Here is a 23,193-nt window from a genome sequence, read left to right as displayed (position 1 = left end):
GTCCATAAGACTGAATGAATGAATACTGTATTTTTCAATGTCTGATGCTGAGAATGAGATGAAAATAATCTAAGAATGCTCTACATAAAAAGTTTGTCAGTGTCATATAGATTATAGTCTTTATTTTTCATTTATGAATAAAGGCAATTACACACAATTACAATATGACAATATAAGCTCACACAAAGATAGACAAAAAGTAAGTGGATAGGACGTCTTAAATAATATAAGTTAAGCATATTTAGTGTTTTATAATATTCACTAAAACAAGTTTCCCTTATTTCATATTGTGTTGTGCTGTTTGTAATGGTTTGTAGCCGCTATAGAAAATGGCTTCACAATGTATTTTTACAGACTGAAGTCAATGCATTGCTGAAATATGCAGGAAGTAGCAGAACTAGTTCACCGACCTGGACAAGCTTGACTAAAGTGCATGTTTTCCATTTAATTGGAGCAAAACACAACCACCCTCCCAGAACAAATGCACACATGTTAGCCAACTTGTGTTTTAAGGAGTGCCTATTGCAGTTGTTCAAGAGCCTTGAAAAATCTCCTAGATGAAGCTTGTCAGTGTACTTGATGTAAAGTGCATGTAGTCCAAGTATTACACACACTCTGTATATGTGACATGCTACTGACAGAAATCATAACAGCCCTTGTGATAACAAATCCTGAAATAGAAAGCTTGTCTGTAAAGGTGCTGGCTCTACTATGAATGAGGGAGAGGAGGGGCTCCCTGCCTGTAAAACCACTCTGTCTGGACAACATGACACCCAGACCCAAGGTAACAGGTAAGATGAGGATCTCTGACTGTCCATTTACCGTTCTCCATGTCAGAGCTCTGCAGTGAGATCATTACAGCATCATCATTATTCAGAGTTAAAGCTCTGTCTGTGTTGTGCTGAAGCCCAGTGCAGCAGGAGAGACCAGACTTCCCTAAACCCAGCTGTGTGTCCATGAGGCGTAACCACTCTATGGGGCATGTTGCAACGTTTCAACACACACATGCTTCTGAAAATAAGTAAGTCATTTTTAGCATTAATTTTAAAACAAAATTGTCATCCAGACACCATGACAGTGTTTATAACACATTTCTATCAGGATCCAGCAGGAGAGACCAGACTGAACCCAGCTGTGTGTTTGTGAGGAGTGACACAACAAGACAGCAATTTGATGTGTTCAAATATGGGCACCATGGTACTGAGCATGTAATCCTGAGAACAGGGTAGATGTGCTTGATTTAGTCAGATTGGCATTCAGCCTGTAGCATTGGTTCAGACATTCATACTGTGTTGATTGAGTTTCATGTTTCATTTACAGTGGAGTTCATCTTGTGTTTCTACAATGATTCATCAAGTGTGTGCGTGTGTGTGTGTGTGTGTGTGTGTGTGTGTGCGCGCGCACACATGTGTGAGACAGACATTTCATGGCCTAAGACAATCCGTTTCTCCACAGAGTTCACCTGTAGAGCTCAGGGGCTCCTGGTGTTCAGTCTGGCCAACAGCATCATGCAGACCTGGCCTCCATATTTACGGTGTGTAAGTGTATAAACCACTCTGACAATAATGTTGCTGCACTCTTTAGATCAGTGTGCTTTCAAACTTTTGATTTGGATCTGATTCTGTGATTAATTTTGTATTTTAGGTTTTACTAGGGGACTGATCTTATACATTATTCTGTTCCAGCTGCTTGAGGAAAACATTGTTACCTTTGTGAAGAATGAGCTGAAAAACATCCAAAGGTCCCTGAGTCCAGATTACCCAGAATGCTTAGAGAGGAAGACGGAGGATGAGGAGGTGTTGGACAATGAGGAAGAAGAGCAGAGGAGGAGCAACAGAGAAGCTTTTCTGCAGATTGCACTGCATTTAATCAATTAATCAATTAATCAATCAAGAGGGAACCACACTTTAATTTCATTATTCAACCTGTTGTATAATGACAAATAAACTTCCTTGTATCCTTGTATTTCTTGAGGAGAATGAAGCAGGGCGAGCTGGCTGACCATCTGCAGAGCAGTAAGAGGCTTTAACAGGTTTAGCCCAATGAAATGAGAAATGATGAGGAAATGGAAAATTTTCCTTTTTTAAACTTTGCTGTAAATACAGACAAATACAATATCTCTTCAGTTCCAGATTGATTGGTAAATGAGCACAGTCCATATTGATATAATAAAGCACTGATTTAACAATGTGGGTGTAAAAGGCTGAACGTAGTGATTGCATGAAAATGTGGTTGTCACAATTGGCAGCACATGCAACAGGACCTGTTTTTCCTCTATCAATAATAGAGAACCAGAGTTTGAAATGGTTTGCATTTTTCTGCACTTTATGTGCAGTAGATTAGCATCCCCATCTGCTTGTAACAAAAATAACATAGGTTCTGTGTAAAACAAAATTTAATTTTCCACATTTTTTGCAAATCCCATTCCTATTTTCCCAAGGGTTTTTAGAGTTACACACATGCTGTTGTGAAATGGGCACATTTATGATGAAATATTTCTCACATGTATTTATTGATGTTATTTGTGTGTTCATTCAGAAACTCTTGCAACAGTGTGCCAGCGTGAACTCAAATTTCTTCTGAAGAAGAACTTTCAGTGTTTGTTTGAGGGGATTGCTAAAGCAGGAAACCCAACACCCCTAAATCAGATCTACACAGAGCTGTACATCACAGAGGGAGGGAGTGGAGAGCTCAATGAGGAACATGAGGTCAGACAGATTGAAGTAGCATCAAGGAAACCAGTGAGACCAGAGACACAGATCAGCTATGAAGATATCTTTAAACCTTTACCTGGAAGAGATCAACCAATCAGAACAGTGATGACAAAGGGAGTGGCTGGCATTGGGAAAACAGTCTTAACACAGAAGTTCACTCTGGACTGGGCTGAAGGCAAAGCCAACCAGCATGTGCACTTCACATTTCCATTCACTTTCAGAGAGCTGAATCTGCTGAGAGGAAAAAAGTTCAGCTTAGTGAAACTTCTTCATCACTTCTTAACTGAGACTAGAGAAGCAGGAATTAGCAGGTTTGAAAAGTTCGAGGTTGTGTTGATCTTTGACGGTCTGGATGAGTGTCGACTTCCTCTGGACTTCACGAACAACCAGATCCTGACTGATGTTACAGAGTCCACCTCAGTGGACGTGCTGCTGACAAACCTCATTTTCTATGAAGCAGACCTGTCAGAGTGTGGCATTGACATTAGAGCAGCCTCAGTATACTCAGGAGTGTTCACACAGATCTTCAAAGAGGAGCGTGGACTGCACCAGGACAAGGTTTTCTGCTTCGTCCATTTGAGCCTTCAGGAGTTTCTGGCTGCTGTTTTTGTCTTTTTGTCATTCATCAACTCTGGTGTCAATCTGTTGTCAGAAGAACAATCATCCACTAAACTAAAAGACCTCTACCAGAGTGCTGTGGACCTAATTTTATACCAAGGCACTAGGCCTAGTTATTTTGCCATTTGTCAAGTTCCAGTCAGATTCCAAGGTAGCTCCATCACCACCTCCCCCTATCATATAAAACCAGTGTTCCTCCCCTCCCACATCACCCCCTTGCCTTCTCAGCTTCATTCAGAGATCTCTGATACTACACACTCTGCAGATAAATGAACCCAAATTTCAGATCAGTCGATGCAATCAGCACTGAGGCAACAGAAAAAAGTTCATTCAAAGCAGTTTACCTTGTTGCTGAAAGTCTGCAGCTTCACCACATTTTCAAACTGGAGGTCAGAAACAAAACAATCAAAGTAATCCAACAAGACCCTTGTGAGAGTGAAATGTGGCTTCAGTTCCATCCAAAAGATGCATTTTATCGGCTTCACTTTTGTACAACTAAGCTGCCATAGATCGGAAGCAGTTTGAGCTCTCAACACCCTCTATATGTCAGCAGACATGTTACTGAAGGTGTTGGGTGACACCAAAGCTTATATGTTCAAAGAATGCAGACGTGTCTGTTTGGAGAAGATGGATGCTGGCCACTCTGATACATTTGATTTGGCACAGGACAAGGAAATTTTAATTAATTAAAAGAGTTTTTTACAGTGGAGGAGGAGAAGAGAAAGTTCTACCGCGATTTTCCAATGGAGTTAATTGTATGTTGTTTTTGACGTGTTTTTGTTTGTTTGTTTGTTTGATAAAGACAAGAACATAACTCCTCACCCAACCAAATGTAAGATCATCAATGACAGTGTCTGCAACCTTACAAAGACTGCACAGCTGTACAATTCTGTCAGATGACACTGTTGGACAACACATCTGTCTGTCTTTTGAACTTCTTTTGATCGGCAGACATGTCTTACAACCATGAAACAGCCTTTAGTGAAACTGACAGGATGAGGAATATTGTTTCATGTTTGATGGTGGATGTGAGTGATGTCATCTGCAATCATTCATAAGGAAGGTTATTTACTGCCCATGTTTCAATCATCAAAGATCTGCTGCTCTGACTCTGTTTATTCCTTCAGTGTGGACCATGGTGGAGTGCAGAGGTTGAAACCAGGTGTGAGGAAGTGTAAGTGTGTTCAGACACTTTCTTCTGTTCTAGGTGGGTTTTAAATATTGAGTCTAGGGAAATCATAGTTGATGCATGACAAAGGCAGCCTCTGTCAGTTAATCATTGTTTCACTTCCATTTTATCTTGCTGGATGTTGGTTAGTCTCCATTCATTTTATTTTACCGAGAGAACAGCCAAGCTCCTGCACATGCATGAATTTACGCTTCCCGGTGCAACCATAACAAGACCAACTTGAAATGGCTGCTTCACATGAACAATATAAGAGATTAGCTAAAAAAAAAAAAAGTATGTTTTTACATGGGTAGATTATCAACTATGGCACAACTCTAACAAGTCTGGCTTTTCCTTTTCGTGGATAGAATCCGCATTGTTCCTCATAAATCTGATGTTTTGTGTTACATTATTTCATCCTTTTTAACCATTGTCTGCAAGAATAAGAAGACTAAGAGTGACAGTGTGTGTATGTGTGTGTGTGTGTGTGTGTGTGTGAGAGAGAGAGAGCGAGCATGCAGGAATATGCATGCGTGTATGTATGTTCATGCAACAACTGGTTCAACAGATGAGGATTAATGAAGTTGAAAACATTTTAACTAATTCTCATTAATAAACATAATTCTTTACGAGGTTAGACCATGCAAACATATGTAGATGCACACATTGCCATACCTTGTTTACATCTCACAAATTTGGTTATTATTTCCTTCGGAGTTAAATGAAGAGTTAAGGACATAACTGTTTCAATAGCATAGCATAAATAGTAATTGTAAGGCAGAAAGGGCATGCTGGGCATATAGTGGAGTTTTAACATTGCAGTCTACGGCATTCCTGTGTCTAATCCCCCGCATGACATCAATTAACCAAACATGACACCAAGGTGAATGAGGAAAATGCACCATAGTCATAGTTGCATTTCTATTTGCCCTTGTTGTATCTTTTGCCTGACTGGCATGAGATTTTAATCAACTCTTCATTGGCTCAAGACCAAGCTTCAGGTAAATCATTTCAAAACTTTTTGAGATCTTGCTCACAGACACACAGGCAGACACGGCAGTTACATAACCTACACCACCTCCGTAATCAACTATTAGATAAAACGCTGCTGCTGCATTGTGTCTTATTCTCTCATCAGATGCCTGTAAAGTCATACTGGACCCAAACACAGCCAACAGAAAGCTCCTCCTGTCTGATGACAACAGAAAGGTGACAGTGGTGAGAAAGGAGCAGCCATATCCTGATCACCCAGACAGATTCGACTTCTGGTCTCAGCTGCTGTGTAGAAATGGTCTGACTGGTCGCTGTTACTGGGAGGTTGAGAGGGAAGGGAGGGTTGCTGTAGCAGTGACTTACAGGGGAATCAGAAGGAGAGGAGACAGTTATGACTGCTGTCTTGGAGGGGAGAACTCCTGGAGTCTGGACTGCTCCGATTATGGTTGCTCTGCCTATCATAGTAATATAAAAACAGCCATACCTCCCCCCTGCTCCAATAGAGTGGCAGTGTATCTGGACTGGCCTGCTGGCTCTGTGTCCTTCTACAGCGTCTCCTCTGACACACTGATCCACCTCCACACCTTCCACCACACATTCACTGAGCCTCTTTTTCCTGCGTTTGGGTTTTATCCAGACTCTGACTCCTCAGTGTCTCTGTGTCAGATGGAGGAGTGAGAGTCGCCTCTGTGTGGAGAGACAATCAAATTTTCATCAGGTTGAACAGGTTGAAATATTTTCACTTTGGACTTTCATTTTATATGGTAGTCGATTCATCTCAGTATTATGTAAAGGGATTTGGGCCACACAAAAATGACAAATCATGTTCTGAGATAAATCTCAGAATTCTGAGATTAAAATCAGAATTCTGAGAGAAAAGTCAGACATCTGACTTTACCATCAGTATTTTGAGATACTGACTTTCAAAAGTCTGAGATTATAGTCAGAATTATGACTTTAATCTCACAATTATGACATTAATCTCAGACATATCTATCTATCTATAGATTGTGGACATAAAAGTAATTTGTGATGTCACTGATGTAACTGTGTTGCCAACAGACAGCATCTCATGATGTATGCCTGGATACACTATCTAACTATTTCATCTACATACATATGTATGTAAGATGCTATGTAGCATATTAAATAAAGTCTGAAGAGTACAGTGGTGGTGAGGACTATAATCACTGTGCTGGCTGGTACAACATGATCCCTGCACAATGTCTTCACTTGCTCAGCATTATTACTTTGTTAGGCATTAAAAAACACAAAGAGGCTGCATTTATTTGTGAAATACGATGTATTAAAAATCTGTTCTTTAGTTGATACATGTATTTGCAAAACAATTTGTGTTTGCTATTGGTGTTTTGTATAGATCATAGGGCATTTATAAAACGTGCTGTGTTTGGTTTGGCACTAAATTATCTGTGTACCAGAGAACACGTTGGACCTGTTGTGTAGCTCTCCTGCCCCAGCTGAGACTGCAGTGTGCAGAGGAGTTTGTGGAGGAGGATTACCTAACAGCAGGCCCCACACAGCCTCCTGTACAGGTGCTGACTGGGCTCAGTCCAGCAGGCCTGACCCTGGCACCAGCTGGCAAAGGGAGAGTGCAGCTACTCAGGAATGTGACAATTTGAGATGTTTCAATAGATGAGGAGAAAGATGGTTTAGTACTGTTAGCCAAGGAACAAGCAACAGCCACTGAATAGTTGTCTTTTATTAATTGAACTGAATTGCCTTGAATCCTCATAAACCATTATCAATATGACTTACCTATGTGAAATGCTTGAAGATGGCCTAAAATGACATCAAAGAGAGAATTACAGAATTTGAATACAGAGCACTGGTGTTTTTCTCTCCTGCCTGCAAATGATTCAGACTTATGAATGTTGATGACTATCTTGACAGAAACATCTTCAAAAACATCAAAAATGTAGTAAGAAAAAAAACCCCTGCTAAACCAGCTATTACTGACCCAATCTGTGATTTTTTTTTTTTTTTTTGTCATACCAATCATGAATGGAAATAGAGATCTATTTTCCTCCAATGTATATAGAAATCACAAATGTAAACAAACTTTTCATTGAGCCAATCAGCTCAGCCAATCAACCAAAACAGTTTTCAGTTAATTTTAATAAATGTTTATGTATTTAATTATTTAGTTATTAAATTATGTTATTATGTATTCTGGGCCAGAGGGTGGGGGGTGGGGAGGGGCAATCAGTTTTCCCTTTCACTGAAACTTGCAAAACCCAGAGGTCACCCTGGCTTTTCTAAATTGCATATGTTTGAATGAATTTGGCTGTTCACAAACAAGAAGTAATAAATGGAAATGAGTACCAAAAAAGTCACTTTTTGAATGCATGGTCAGGAACCACCTGCAGTTCCTTCCGGGCCCACCAGGGGGCCGCAGACCGCTAGTTGGAGCCCTCAGAATTAAAGTGTTAAAATACAATCCACATCCATGATTGTTGCTGTTGGTTGGGTTTGTTTTCTTCTGGCTCTTCATATCAAGTCAGAAGGTTTATGATGATGCATGTGTTGGTCAGTACAGTTTTTTTTTTTTTTTTTTTTTTTTTTTGTCAAATTTTCTGGTAATGTTCTTGTATTTCTTGTATTTTATTTAAATTTCCAGGGTTTTTGCTATTGTTAAAATTAATATCAGTTACATGTATAATCACCTTTTTTTGAAGAAACCCAGTCAATTTGCTTTGCAGTTTGAAGTTTGTCTTTTTTGTTGTTGTTGTTGTTGTCATGACAAATTAACTTAACTGCCCCTTATCTCAGACATACAGTTGGCAACACTACATCTTCCTAATTTTGCCAACCATGGTAGCAAAAAATGTTAAAAATAAAGAAGATACTTCTAAATAAATAAATAAATACTAATGAGTACATGTATCATGGCATCAACAAGATGGGACGGCATTTGCTGAATTATCTGTGGAGGCAGAGGTAAGTGTGGTGGCAAATAAACAGACAAAGAAAGTTGAATATGATCTGAATGCTTGATCATGAGAACCGACTATAAATCACATCTTGAGTGGGTAGAACACAAAATAAGCTCGCATGCTGATGGCTTATTAATCACAAGCAGATTTTTTTAGATGTTTATTGATAGACAGTGAAGTGTGCTGACAGTGATGTTGGTCTAATACATGACAACAGTGGTTCAGTCTTTGTTTTTAAAATCTTGCAACTGTATGATCACTGTTAAAGTTATACCTAGAAGTACATAACCTGTCCTGTGTCTAACTATGAATGTACGAACACTCATACTGTATGTATAGTCTTGACATAATAACACTTGGAAAACCTCACTCATCTGGAAAAACAGCCCTAGGCCTACATGGCTCAAACTGGATCCAATTGGTAAAACACAGTGATACTGTTATTTGCCCAAAGTGGTGTTGAGTGCCAGTCGAGTCTATAGTAAAATTACAGAAGTGGACAACAGAAATAGTCAATAAAGTTGACTCTCTTCCTCTAAAGGGTCGATTCTGTTCTGCTGTGCTTAGTCTTGAACAACTGCATCAGCAAGTCAGCCCCGTTGAAATATGTCAAAAGGCACTTTTAAAGCGGTTCCTTATGTGGTTTTGCTTTTACTCTCACTGAAACATTAATATCCTGCGCCTTCTCTGCACTCTTAACCCACTCCTATTATCACTAATCTTTTTTCATGCTTATCATTAATTCTTTTACCCCCTAACCCACAGCTTATCCCCCATCTCTCTTTTTTTCTGTGATCCAGTCCATCACCTTCAGTCCCGGTCGTCACGCTGCTGGGTTAACTCGTTGATTACCTGTTGGGAGGGAGGAGAAAATGAAATGAGATCCCCGTGACATTTCTAGGGCCACAGCATGTGGACAAGGTAATTATTTTTTCTTTTAAAGAAGTGATGCATCCTCCATTTTCCACTACCACTGAATGGGTGTGGGAGCGAGGGCGAATGCTCTGCTGCTAACTCTGAAAGAATTTCATTACTCTGAGGTTCAGAGAGTTTTGTGTCCTGTGGTAATGTAATATCTGGGGCCACCTTGAAGAGAATACAATGCCATGAAAAACACTGAATATTTGCAATTTTTGGCATGGAAATGGTCACATTTGGTCACATCCATTTGTCCATCAGCATAGACTGAAACTCTGGATGGAAGAACATCAAAAACTCAGTTGGGAGGTTGGCACAAGATGGCACTGACCACTGGCCAAACTGGGATGCCCCATCTTGGCCAATTGTCATGAAAAGTTAATCAGCTCTTCCATTAGTTCGGAGAGTGATCATTAAAGGTAAACAATATTCTGAACTGTGCTCCATCTCCTTGAGAACAGAGGGCCAGTCTACTCACATGCCCATCTCTGGTCTCTATGGTCTTAATCACCACTTTCTTCGACAGGTTGTCGATCATTGACCTAGTTTCCAGCATGCTTTCTGTAACAGAAGAGGGAATGAAATACAATTTCAGTATAGGTTTTGAACAGTGAAAAACTCTCATCTTCAAAGTTCAGCTGAATTCAACTCAAATGATAATAATATAACGATAACAATGTGATGATTATGAGTAGAATAGCAGCAGGTACAACAATGCCACCAATTACTTTATGCTGTAATTTAAAGTAATTGTTTGGATTCTTACCCATATAGTCGTATTTGCAGCTCTATGCAAGCGCAATACATCCACCAAGTCGGGTGGATCCACCAAATTTGGTGGATGTATTAAGGAGAATTAAATTCATTCCCTTCACTGGGAGTGTACTGCTCTAAAATGAAACTGTGAGTCAAAAGATGCAGTTGGCAGTTCCACATGCATCTAGCCTTGACAAAGCTCCTTGGACTCCTGGTTTTATCATGTGGAATTATTTTGAGATTCGTTGTCTGCATCTGCCTGCTCTGTGGAATATATTTCTCCAAGGAGAAGGTGGTTGGCAAAATATGGAGTGTGTGAAGGCAATAGTCAGTCATGCTACTGAGGACTCTTATCATTGGGACCTTTAACAAGTTGGAGTATCCTGTTCAAATACAGATGGACTACTTGAGAGACTTTTTCCACAGTAATCAGGGATCCTCATCCACACTTTTCTACTCTGTATGGAGGAGAAAGCCAGGCAACAAGGTTAATGTGTATCAGAGGTAGCACATGGCCGTCTGTACCTTTCCCAGGCCAGCAGTAGAGGGCAGTAGCAATGGGGACTGCGGTGCATACTAGAAACTGATCACGAGTTATTTGGGGGAAAATGGTGAAAACGACGAAAGACGGCCCCTAGGACGCCCGTGACTCCTTTCATGCTGTGCCACTGTTGTGTGACTGAGCACAGCCCATTTGAAATAAACAAGCTTATGTCAAAAGTTCACTCTGTGTATCCATTACTTTTTATGGTCTTTTATTGTGATCGAAAAAAATCATTTTGCTTACAAATTCAGTTTAATCTTCATAGGTGGAATAAAGAGACTTGAGAAAACAATAGAAAAATGCAGCAAAGTAATTCTTACTTTGCACAAAATCAAGGAACCTGTTGAGTTAATGTAGTCTGACTGTGACTCACCTCTCAGGTTGAGGGAGGACAAGTTGAGCAACGGGGCAGAAAACCTGAGAGAGAGAGTGAGATAGAGGGAATCTTTTACTGTATGCCACATATAAGCACAGCTCCTCACACGCATACACACACACATAACCATAATAAACTCTACCACCACCTTCCTACTCAGTGTCACCAACAACACCAAAACGATTGTGTACCTGTTCTCCTCCCCCTCCAGCAGCTTTCGGTAGGTGGCAATCTCAATGTCCAGGGCCATTTTGACATTAAGGAGGTCCTGATACTCCCTCAGGTGGCGAGCCATCTCGTCCTTCATGTTACAGATTTCCTCCTCCAGCTGGGTGATGGTGTCCTGGTACCCACCAGCCTCCACCCCAAAACCATCCTCCATCTCGTGCATCTGACGCTCCAGAGCCTCATTCTGAGGAAAACACACCATCACCTTGTTTAAACTAGACAGTGGTGAGTACAGCACACACTTCCATCAGTGGCAAACAACTGTCAAAATATGTGGGTTGTGGCCGACAATATTCCTAATGGAACTGAATAAATTGTTTTTTCTAAAATCATGTCCGGCTGTTAGAAAAGGAAGCAAACAACAAGTTCCCTCTCAAATCTGAAGCTGACATTATCCAAACAGGTGAAACTGCATCTCCAGCTTGTCTCATCATGGCTGGTACAATAAGTGGTAACTGTCTATGTTAGGATCTGGAACGCTGTCTCATCAAAAATCCCTTTCTCATCTAAGTTCATCTTTGTTTGATTGCAAATCTCCATACTTGACAATGTTCTACTTTTCTGTTTTTCAATTTTCCATTTTTGCCACACCATGTCAGCAGACTTGGACAAAAAAATACTGCCTTTCCCTGAGCGAGTGACTAATCCAGGCAAAATCCAGGCAATTTATTACCTAGCCCTGGGAATTCTGGGAATTTCCTAACCAACTTCCAGTAACAAATCCTGTCTTTTTTCCTTTTCCTCCACTGTGCAAACCTTCTGAACAGGTTCAGAGTTTTTTTAATATGACATTCTCTGCTAGAAATTCACTGATAGAATAACTAATCACATTGCTGTTAACGACTGGGCCTAGGCAATGCAAGTCTTCCCTTTGCTAAAGCTGACTAATACTAATAGTAATACAATAAACAAATATGTTTTGTTTCTTTCATTTTGCAACATCTGGTTTGAGAAACGTGGCATATATTATTATTATTATTACACTGGCAAAATTACCTTTCATTCAGTTCAGAATGAAATTAAACTGCACTTAAAATTATTCTTTCATCTCAGACTGCTGTATATAATGTACCGTAGGGAAAAATCATCACAATAAAGGCAGCATTTCTTATGTATTTAAAAAATGTTCTGCATACATACAGAATCTCATGTATTTTAGAAGTGTTTACCTGAGGGAAGTTGAATGAGGTTGCAGGCTCACACAGAATAACCTCACACACCAAGGACTACAGTTGCCTACCATCTTTTAAAATGTCAAAAGCTACCATTTCTTTCCATTGAGTTCTTAGAGACATGCTGTCAGGAGGTGGTGGATATGGCGTCCTTACTGCTCCTTTGAGGGCGTCCATCTCACAGGTCAGAGCCTGGACCTGCCGGCGGTGCTCATTGACTTCCTGCTTGGCCTGACGGATTGCCTCACTGTTGCGCTGCTGCTGCTCCGTCAGATCAGCAAACTGGGAGACGAGAACATACTGCACATCAATGCCAGCGCTTTGTGGATTTTCATGAAAGGAGAGAGGGAGAGTCAGGTTTGTGAGAAACCTTAACCTTTTGAAACCTGAGCAAATAGGCGTGATTTCCTTCAAAAACATGGGAGGAAAAAAAGCACTGAGCAATTTAGCAAGAAATGAGCTGAAACCTTGCAAGAAACTAGTGAAAGGTTTCAAGAAAATGACCTCGAAAATAGTCTGAAAAAAAGAAAGAAAGTGACCTGAAAACTGCCAAAAATAGAAATAAAAGAAAATGGAATTTAGCTTAAAAAAGAAAGAAAATGAAATGGAAATCTGCAATAATAATAATAATAATAATAGTAAGAAGAAGAAGAAGAAGAAAGAAAGAAAGAAAGAAAGAAAGAAAGAAAGAAAAAGACCTGAAAATAATAAATAAATATAATAATACATTTAAAATTATGTCACAGGATGAATTTCCAGCTCATTTCCTGCTAAATGAGATTCATTTCATATTAATTGTTTAGTCTTGTGTTTTGTACATTAATTCTTCATTTAAAGACAGGAACTTATTCAAGGTGGGCTGAAAGAGGAATTGTCACAAAGCACAAAGAGACCATTGCACCCTCTAAACGGCAGCTGCAGGTGTCTTCACTTCATCGTGCTGTACTGTTTAACCTCATGGCACATTGTACTCAGAGGTTTTAATATTGAAAAGAATATTGACAATATTAAGAAACGTTTTGGAAAAGGCATTTAGAATAATTAAACAGTAACATACTAAAAGTCAAATGTCAGACTATCACATTAAACACTGCCACATTATAGACAGTTGGACCATAACAGTAATTTTGAATGTTTGACCCATTTACTACAGTTTCCTCATATTTTACATTGCAAAAAAGCATTTTGCAAATCATGTGGGGGTATTAAAAATTTCACAACATACCATCAAATTCCCTCGATTTTCAAATTTGCATTTTTGGTTAAATCACCCACTTTTTAATGTTCTGTTTCTGCAGCTAACAAAGTCATCGCCAGTCACAAACCACAGAGCTAATAACTGGCTGTGTAAAGCAAACGATTCCCCAGGGACTATTTTCCCTGGCGGAGGGAATGTTTCACTCTCCCCAAGACCTCAGAACACAACAGTGCTGCTGCTTTTAGGAAAACTAATGTGGAGGACTTTATTACAGTGATGGAATACTGGTGTGAAGAAATTTTGAAGACTCTTAAATTTTTTTTCATATCATAGTGAAATGAATGGAAACCAGTGTCTCGATAAAAGGGAGGAAAAATGAAATATGCTTTGGGAGGAGATTAGCAGAAACATTTTGTAGATATTATATGCTAAACATGCAAAATGACTGGTATGTCTTTTTGTCTCTTTTTCTGCAAAAAGTGAGTAGGCAGCCAAGACAGGTAAGACTGTAAGATTGTGAGACAAGTGGACACATTCATACTGTGCACCCTTGAGGCTCCCTCCCTTGCTGCTGACCTTGGACTTGTACCAGTCTTCAGTCTCGTGGAGGTTTTTGGTGGCCAGGGTTTCGTACTGCAGCCTGACATCACGCAGGGCAGTGGTCAGGTCAGGTTTAGCCACATCCATCTCTATCTGGACATGCTGCTCCTGCATCTGGACGTGGAGCTCAGCCACTTCCTACAGACAAGTAGGAAGAAAAAAACAGACAAAATGAACTCACTGTTACCTTTAGGACAGCTCCAGAGTCATTTATTTATATATATATTTATATATATTATGTTTTCAGTTCTGTCTTGCTTTGTAAATGTGTTATATTGTACACTGTAAATATAATTTCTTAGGACACTTTTGTGGAAATAAATAAAGAATATTATTTTAAACATTTTTGCCATGCCTGTTTGATGGCATTGCACTGAACCCATTGAAATCTGAGTCCTGTGCACAAAAGGACCATTAAATCCTGCATCTTTCCTACACTGAATAACTTGTATAACTATAGACCCTTTCCATGGCGGTCACTTTGACAGGGTAATGTTACAAATGACATTAATGAAGGTTCTGTTCCATTTCGGTCTAACAAAGCCATAGTTCTTCTGTCGTTCATGCCAGCTCCCTGGAAAGACTGCTACAACTAAATGGAATGGAACTTTAATTAATGTCATTTGTAACTCCTGTGTTTTCCTTGCAATTTCATGTGAAATGGCCTCTGTGAAAAAGGTCTATTGTGCATTGAAAATATGCCCCATATAGCTCAAATTATTGGTTGAAAATGGAAAACTGTCTTTGGATAATACAGGCATTTTGACCACATAAAGGGAAGGCCTTCATACCACCTGTAGATGACACATATGAGTGAGAATTATTGGTTAATCTAGTCCAGCATTGCCCTAACTAGTGTCTATTAATATTATCTAAGTATGCATAACTAATCCCATTGGAATTCAGGATACACCCATAAGCAATGTGATTGGTAAGAAAATTATTGTCCATTTACTAAAACAACCTTAACATAAGACCTCACCTTTGTCTTGTCTAGAACTCGAGAACTGGTGGAATTCATAATACCGTGTAAGGCAGTCTTCATATGTCATTGCAATGCTTATTTCCATCAATTTTGTTATAATTACATTATTCTTGTATAAACATGCCACCTGGTTGACGTATTGCCATCAAAAAAAAAAAAAAAAAAATGAAATTTGCAAAAATACTTAAAAGCAGTTGGTGTGATTTTGGAAGGATCGATGTGCTGGGACTTTGCCAACTAAGCCACAAAAGTAATGTGTAACACCTGTACTTAAATGAAGATGTACAGTAGTCAGCTCAATTTTGATTCCAAAATTATACTGTGCCGGCTAGTTTGCTCTGCTGTTGCAGCAAGCAAAGAAATTAGTGCACAAAAAATGGCTTTTCCCGACTGCATGGTGACTGCACATTGTCTACCTCCTCATGGAGCTTCTTGAGGAACATGATCTCCTCCTGCAGAGACTCCACCCTCCTCTCCAGGTCCAGACGGGAAAGTGCGGCATTGTCCACGTCCTGGAACACACACACACACACACACACACACACATACACACAGAATATCAAAGAGAATGTATTTCAAGCCAACTTCATCATCGGTTGATGCATTAGCATGTGAAGATAAGTCCACCCAGAAGAAATTAATGAGCATGTATTCTTTCTCTCACCTCGCATAATCTCCATAACCAGGTTCTATATATCTATGTATAGAAGGTGAGATTTTGGTATTGGAAGCGTTCTGCTTTCATCCTCCATTTCCACTGTAATCCGAGTAGTTGCCATATGTAGGCTGACTGATTTTATGAAGGTAAACAGTCCGTGTGGGGAGTGAAAGATGTGGAACGTATTGGCAGAAATGTCACCTGAACCTAAAGAAGAAGTTTTCTGAGACTGAGATGTAATAAATGTAACGTAATATCATGTCATGTGATAAAAGAAACACAAGCAGAAGCGGTTTCCAACTTGTTTCCGGTTAAACCCGAAAAATGGACCCTTGCCCCCAGAGGCTAAAATGTTTGTCAGGCGATGGTGAAATCTAATCTTAATTACACTGAGAGCTCCTCAGGTTTTTTTCTTGTAGAGTATTCACTGCCAGGCAGACACTTCCTGAGGCTGAGATGGTAAGGCCAAGATACACGGGTAACTAATTAAACGGAAACACCAACAGAAAGTGTGTTAGCAAGGTGTTGGGCCACCATGAGCTGCCAGAACAGCTTCAATGCACCTTGGCACAGATTCTGGCATAGAAGTCTCTGGAACTCTACTGGAGGGATCAAGCTCCATTTTTCTAAAAGATATTCCCTCTTTTGATGTTTTGATGATAACGGAGAGGTCCAGCATTCAAGCCTGTAGCATTCCCTTGGTGGACTTACCCACTTGTCCAGAACATGATGAAGGATGACTCATCTGACCACATCTCTGAACAGCAGTGCCATTCAACTCTCAAATGTGCATTTGTCTTTGTAAAGAGGGCTTTATGAGCTGCAGTCCTGCTATGATGTCCCTCTCTATGCGGCTGCTGGTAGAGTGCGTGTGCTGACACAATCTGATCACGTCCTATCAAGTGTTGCCGAAGCGGGAACATTTTTTTTTCATGTGACTATCTCAAGGACAAATTACATGATTTGAATTGGAATGATCTTAGACATGGCATCAACTGAAATGCAATTAAACAGAATTATGTCTGAATATGGAAACAACACAGAGAGCAGTGATGATGCTCACACTCCTTCCCTGACAGTGATGGGAGTTTGAGAGGAAGCAGAAGTTAGGGATCAATGATCAAACTGCTGAAAAGACTTGTCTTATGTACTTGAGGCAAGAAAACCGAAAATGAATTTTAGTCTCTGGCTCTTGGAGGTCACAGTGTCTACAGTTTTTGTTTTCTTGTCCCACAGTTGTATGTGTTTAGACCAAAGATCCCTTTCTTTTGGATTTTGAAATCCATGGTATTCTGCTAATTCAATCTTCCTGTTTAACATCTAGCAAAAGTTCCATGTATTTTATTTATTCATTTTTTTGTTCAGTTTCAAGGTGCTGTCTTGTTTCAGCTGGAGGTCGATTGGTTTGATTTGATTTTTCATGTTGTGTTACAGAGTTTCACTTTCTGTCTTTCTGTGGTACTGAGGAGTTTTTCAGCGAGTTTTCCAGGTGGGTCAAATCCTGTGGAAAACCAGTTGCAAAAATTTTCCAAAATTTTGCTTGACAGGTTTCTCACTGAGACTTTTGGTTACAAGGGCAAAATTACCTAATGCACTTCCTTAACTCATACTGTGACTCAAGCTCTCTCTCTCTCTCTCTCTCTCTCTCTCTCTCTCTCTCTCTCTCTCTCCCTCCCTTTCTGCCAACGCGTCCGCTTGGACAACAGCTTGCTTTGTCATTTTCCCATAAGCCCCTATTTCCTCATCAGGCAGAAACAATGGTATGGGGGGAAATGGGACAGACAAAGCCTTCCACTGAGCTGCATGTTAACACACAGCTGGCCACACTGCCAGTGGACTAGACAAAGAGTGGAGGCCTAGTTTGTAAGGGATTATCATACTACCAAGAATCCAAATAGAATAAAGTGACCATGGCATAACTGTTCAGGTGGACTGGAGACTCTGAATTGCCCATGGCTATGAACTTGAGTGTGGATCCCAGGATGCAACATAGATGCACAAAATTGCACAAAATGGATATAAACTCTGAAATGCAGATTGGTTGGTTATGGTTATGCTTAGGCAGTTTATTGAAAATAATCTGTTTAAGATTTGAGGGACGTTTTCTTAATGCTTAAACATGAAAAACTGAAAGTGAGGGCTTCACTCACAACAGCAAACTTGCAGTTGTGTCCTCTCATGTAAAACCTTCATTTCAGAAAATTTTGTGAGAACAGGTCGCTGGACGACAAGTGATCAGCTGATGGGGATCTAATGAAGGATAGTCAAGTAAGAGGAGTTTTGGAACTGGAAAGTGATTCTAAAAAGACATGCAGGACTGAGAATTAACCCAGAATCGAAACTTGTCCAAACCACCACTTCTATCAAATAATTGTTTCCAGGAAGCAGTGACCACCATTTATTTGCCATCTGTCCTGACTGTGGTTTTGCCTCCTCTTCTTTTCAGGTCTATAGTCTTTTAATGGCCTCATCTAGGCATAGGAAATCAATTCTGCTCTAACTGCAGACCATTTTGCACAGCTTGCTGTCGCCAAGGCTGAAGACAGACCCATAATGAGGCTTATTTCTCAGCTCATCATAAAGAATTTAAGAAACTCTGTCCAAGTATCAAGAGAAATTGCCTTTCCTAAATAATAAGCTAGTGTGACTGCAACAGGTGTGGGAGGACGCGGTTCATCATTCTACGATTTTGATCCCCGAGGTAACACAAGAATAGCAGATCATTCTCCCCTCAGACAGCAAACTAAAAATCAATAGAGCAATATTGACTGACCATCTCAGAATCTAAGCCTTAATATCAGAAGACATTATCATTATTACAACCATACTACTATTACTTCTACTTCTACTACTATCAATAATAATGATAACAATAACAATAATAACAATAAAAACTGTCCTATTAGTCTGGTCATAATTCTGTTATTTTGTATCTTAGGAACCACACCTATATGTCATAATCACATCGAATCGATACTTTTATTTTCGATACTAAAACTTTTTTGTCTGTTTTAGGTTTTACAGAGTGAGTGTAATGTAACTTCCTGAAAGGAAGCCTTTTACCTTCAGTACTCTCTCAGACAAGAATGAACTTCAACTAAATCTAGTTTATGATTTTTGTTTGGCACCACAGCACAGAAAGATGTCTAGGGATTTATTTATTTGCAGAAGTTATGCTGAACTTGTGTGTTGAGAAAAGTGCAAAGCAAATGTTCTCCAGTAAATCCACTGGCCTTTTAGAGAGGATAACAACCTGTACATTCAATAAATCTAGGTAATCCTTCATCTTATTGTTAATTAGGCTACTGAACCATGGGATGTGCAGCAGCTAATTTTGTGTGGACTATTATGGGAACTGTGCAAGAGCTATTTAATGAGCACATAATGAACTACAGGAGTGCTTATGAACTGGATGACTTAAATTAATGTATGGCTATTGTCCACAATGTGCAGTGCTCTTTTATTGTTTTGATATAAATTATAGGCTATAAGTTGTTGCAGTTAAAATTTACAGCAGATTAGCTAAGCTATATATTTTTTGTTTGTTTGTTTGTTTTACACTAGTGTAATGGTGTAAATTTATGTTGCGCATATCTGACAGCAACTTGATGGTCTAAGACAACTTCCTCTTCAGAGACTAACCTTAAAAAGGGGGTATTTGTATTTGGTTATTTGTTGATTAAAAAAAAAGAAAGAAAGAAAAAGAAAAAGAAAAGAAAGAGTTGTGGTTGGTGTACAGCCCTACCTGTCTGAAAGTGTGCAAGTTGTGTTGTGCCTCCTCTTTCTGCAACATCTCCTCCTGCAGCCTGGAAAGAGGACAGAATGACATAATGGAGGGGATGAAGAGCCACACCCACATTTCCTGAGAACACAGAGTTGAACTTAGAGTAGATCTGAAACATTCACGGTGAAAACAGATACAATGTTGAAGTAGACTGACATGTGTCCCAAACACAAACACAACAGGTACTATTTTTTTTTATCTATTTTGCACAATTTGTCTGCATGAGTGTGTCTAATGAAAGCCAGGAGGTACGGGCCATGCCTGCGGAGGGCTGCCATGTGAATGAGCTCATTTCAGAGTTATTCACAGACAAAACAACTGAAAGCACTCTCTGCTTCGTGTGCGTGTGTGTGTGTGTGTGTGTGTGTGCGCACAACAATACTTTGCACTGAGTCTATCACAATGGAAAAGCTTTGAAAAACAAAAGACCTTCAGTCTAAGCGGTTTAAAACTGAAAAAGAATTAATGGAAAGGGGCCAAGACTGAAAAAGACATAAACAAGTGAGATGAAATGAACTGAGGTGGATGGAGGGAGGGAGGGAGGGAGGGAGGGAGGGAGTTAAAGGCAGTTTGCACTCTCTTGGCTTTTCTGAGGAAAAGCACCAGATATTATGGACAATAGTATTCTGAATGCACCCAAAGCCTGTCATATGGGACTGGGACTGTTTCCTCTGTGTTTATTTTGCAATGGTTCATCACCACGGTTATCAAGTTACCACCACTGCAAGAGAAAATGTTAAATTAAAATAAATTGCGTCATTTAGACCCAAGTGCAATTATACTGAAAACACGTTCAACACTAGAACCTCAACTTGAAACATGACTTACACCTAAACAGCAACAGACATGGGGAAAAAACAAAAAAAAAAACAAAACAAAACAAAAAAAAACTTGAATTATTGCCCAAAACAATGTTTTTACATGTCCCACCACTCTAATTAGCCTCAGGGGAGTGTTTAGTTGATTTAGTGCTGAAATGTAAAACTGTATAGTAGCGAGAATGCAGCCTATTCTATAATTTAATATATTCTCAAACTGGAATGTTCTCTTGTTAATTATATTAAGGTCGGATTTGCTGAGGAGCCAAAGAACTTCCACACGGATCCCTTGGAGCCCCTCAGGACCCCGTGTGTCCACTACCCCAGTTTGAGAACCCCTACAGCCCCTCTGATCTGGAGAGAGGCGGTTCGTACTTCTGTCGGAGGCGCTCGATGTCATCCCCCAGGTTGCCCCGGTCCACTTCCAGCCGTGCCTTATGGTTGTTAAGCTGGTCCACCTGCTTGCGGAGCTCCCTCAGCTCGTCCTGGTACAGATCCCCGATGCGGGAGCGGCCCTGGCCCCGCAGCGTCTCCAGCTCGGAGGACAGCGTCTTGTTCTGCTGCTCCAGGAAGCGCACCTTGTCGATGTAGCTGGCGAAGCGGTCGTTCAGCTGCTGCATCTCCGCCTTCTCGTTGCTCCTGGTGGCCCTAAACTCCGTGTTGATGGCGTCCGACAGGGCGAAGTCCACGGTGTCAGATGAGAGTCGGGGCATCGCGGCGCTGCTGCGGAGCCGCACCGTCCTGGAGGAGATGATGCCAGGGGAGGAGGAGACGCTGAAAGCTGTCCTGGAGCGGGCCGGGCTGGTGTAGGAGGACCGGACCACGGCGGGACGGTCCCCTCCGAACATCCTGGAATAGGACGAAGAAACGGACCTGCTGCTGCTGCTCCGGCTGCTGCTCATCATGCTGGTTAACCCTTTGGCCCGTCTGATATATTTAAACTGTTCAACTCAGCTGCAAACACCCCGTATCCAACCCAGTAGGAGGTGCAGATTGCTCACAGTGTGTTTTTATACGGCTGCCCACTCCCAATGCAAATGACACACGTGCGTAAAAGTGGGGAGTGGCAGGCTGGGAGAGCTTCCCTGCACTGAGACCATTTTTCCCAGCACAAAGCCAGGAACACATCTGGCTCTGGAAACATGAAGACCGCTCAATGCCTGGCGAAAGTCGGTTCCTTAACCCTATAAAGCCGTGTGTATCATATATGATACACATTTTCAATTCCGTTTTTTGTTTTCAGTTTAATCAATACTTGACCAAAATACTGTAGTATACCTTTGAACACTTCCCCTGTTCACCCTGGACCATACCATTGGCACTTCAAGTACATATCATATATCATACACCAGAAAGGTCGTGTAATAACATATGTTTTGAATTTTTGATTATTATTATTTTGCTATAGGACTAAATAAAGGGTTCAGTTTCAAAAAATTGGAATTTTCTGCCAATTCTTTCATAGTTCAGGCTTTATCGGGTTAAGATTTCAACCTTTTTCTTGTTCTAGACCCCCAAGTTGCCTTCTATTATGATATATGATATATTATGGTATGATTTTTTTTGTGTCAAGTATTAAATTGTTTACATGTCCAACTTGAACACGAATCAATAGATTCAACAGGGTGAAAATAAACAAACAATCACCCATACATTTTTGAACCATAATAATTTCTAGTAAATTGAATTTTCATGAAATTAAATTATTCCTCACTTTTCTGGCATCTGACTGGAAGCCCCTCAAGACCCCAGTTTACTGCTTTAAGGAATGTCACTGGTAGGCTACTTGAGGGGGGATGATGGGGATGCCATCCCCCTTGTTAGCAAAATGCCCAATTGTATCCTCCTTGTTAACCCGCCTTCCCTCCTCTCCATCCCCTATTAGCAGAGAGAGTGCAGGGCCAGAGGGCTTGTTTATTTGTGAAGCTGACTCATTGATCCTTTATCTGACTGAGCTTTGTGCAAGTTATAATTTACAGCTCTGACATTTCACTGCTGCTGTACTTTTACATTCATGCATGTGGCAAATAAAAAAAAAAAAAAATCTTGAATCTTGAATCTTGACCATGGCTCTGAAATATCAGCAGCCTCACTGTGCTGTGTATTGATAAATCCACAGCGCTCTCCATGGTTCTGAAGTAGCAGACAGATTTCCAATTGCACCTTTTTCTCTCAGTTCCGCCCTCCTGTCAGTTTTGTCTTGTATCTATAATATTCTCTAAACTATTACTAATACATTATCATTATGGATAAGAGTCCATAAGGTTGCCAACTATCAGATTAGAGGGAAGACTGGTACTGATGGCTTCATTCTGCATTGTATAAGTAGTAAGGTTAAGGTTTATTTGTTAAGGCTAATACACCTTTGTGCTCAGTTGAGAATATGTAGGTCAGTGTTGTAAACAATAAAACTGTAAAATTGTAAGTGTGCTTATTGCAGTGATTCAACACAGAGACAATATTATAAGAGAAGTAACTACATACATTATGCACTATATAGAACATTTGTAGAAAACTGTAAGATTTGCTGTGGAGTAATATAAAAAAATGAAAACACAAAAATTGGCTCAGCTTTCATATTTAAGACAATTTTATTACATAAAAAACACTGTAGGAATATACAAAGACAATACAGAAGCAGTAAACATGCAGTATTTTTGATATGGCTATGTTCATGTTCAAGTTCATTTCTTAAGCATTTTGTCGTAA

At 40.1% G+C, this 23,193-nt stretch overlaps 1 protein-coding gene and 1 long non-coding RNA gene across 2 annotated transcripts; one reads left to right on the top strand and one right to left on the bottom strand.

The window, feature by feature from the left end:
• The first annotated feature begins 4,472 nt into the window (after nt 1-4,472).
• LOC115378868 (uncharacterized) lies at nt 4,473-5,722 on the top strand. Its single transcript, XR_003930175.1, has 2 exons — nt 4,473-4,506; nt 5,639-5,722. It is a non-coding gene; the product is annotated as an uncharacterized LOC115378868 (long non-coding RNA).
• Nucleotides 5,723-8,592: 2,870 nt separating this feature from the next.
• On the bottom strand, nt 8,593-21,466 carry vim (vimentin). The gene is made up of 9 exons (XM_030079713.1): nt 20,860-21,466; nt 19,628-19,688; nt 15,641-15,736; nt 14,216-14,377; nt 12,598-12,723; nt 11,233-11,453; nt 11,039-11,082; nt 9,844-9,926; nt 8,593-9,299 (listed from the first exon to the last, which is right to left on the bottom strand). The coding sequence occupies exons 1-9, from the start codon at nt 21,387-21,389 to the stop codon at nt 9,258-9,260; spliced, it is 1,365 nt and encodes a 454-aa protein (XP_029935573.1). The 5' UTR covers nt 21,390-21,466; the 3' UTR covers nt 8,593-9,257.
• Between the last annotated feature and the right edge of the window lie 1,727 nt (nt 21,467-23,193).

Source organism: Myripristis murdjan, chromosome 20 (assembly GCF_902150065.1).
Source record: "Myripristis murdjan chromosome 20, fMyrMur1.1, whole genome shotgun sequence".
NCBI classification, from domain to species: domain Eukaryota; kingdom Metazoa; phylum Chordata; class Actinopteri; order Holocentriformes; family Holocentridae; genus Myripristis; species Myripristis murdjan.
The sequence above is the reverse complement of the archived record's forward strand: the minus strand, read 5'-3'. Positions and strand labels throughout refer to the sequence as shown.

What these genes read in the sequence shown, in the direction of transcription:
- vim (XM_030079713.1), bottom strand. Translation starts at nt 21,389, where the DNA reads ATGATGAGCAGCAGCCGGAGCAGCAGCAGCAGGTCCGTTTCTTCGTCC. An exon ending in ACTTGCACACTTTCAGACAG is followed by an intron (nt 15,737 to 19,627) that starts GTAGGGCTGTAC and finishes TGTGTGTTCCAG; the next exon opens with GACGTGGACAATGCCGCACT. An exon ending in CTGGAGGGGGAGGAGAACAG is followed by an intron (nt 11,083 to 11,232) that starts GTACACAATCGT and finishes TCTCTCTCTCAG; the next exon opens with GTTTTCTGCCCCGTTGCTCA.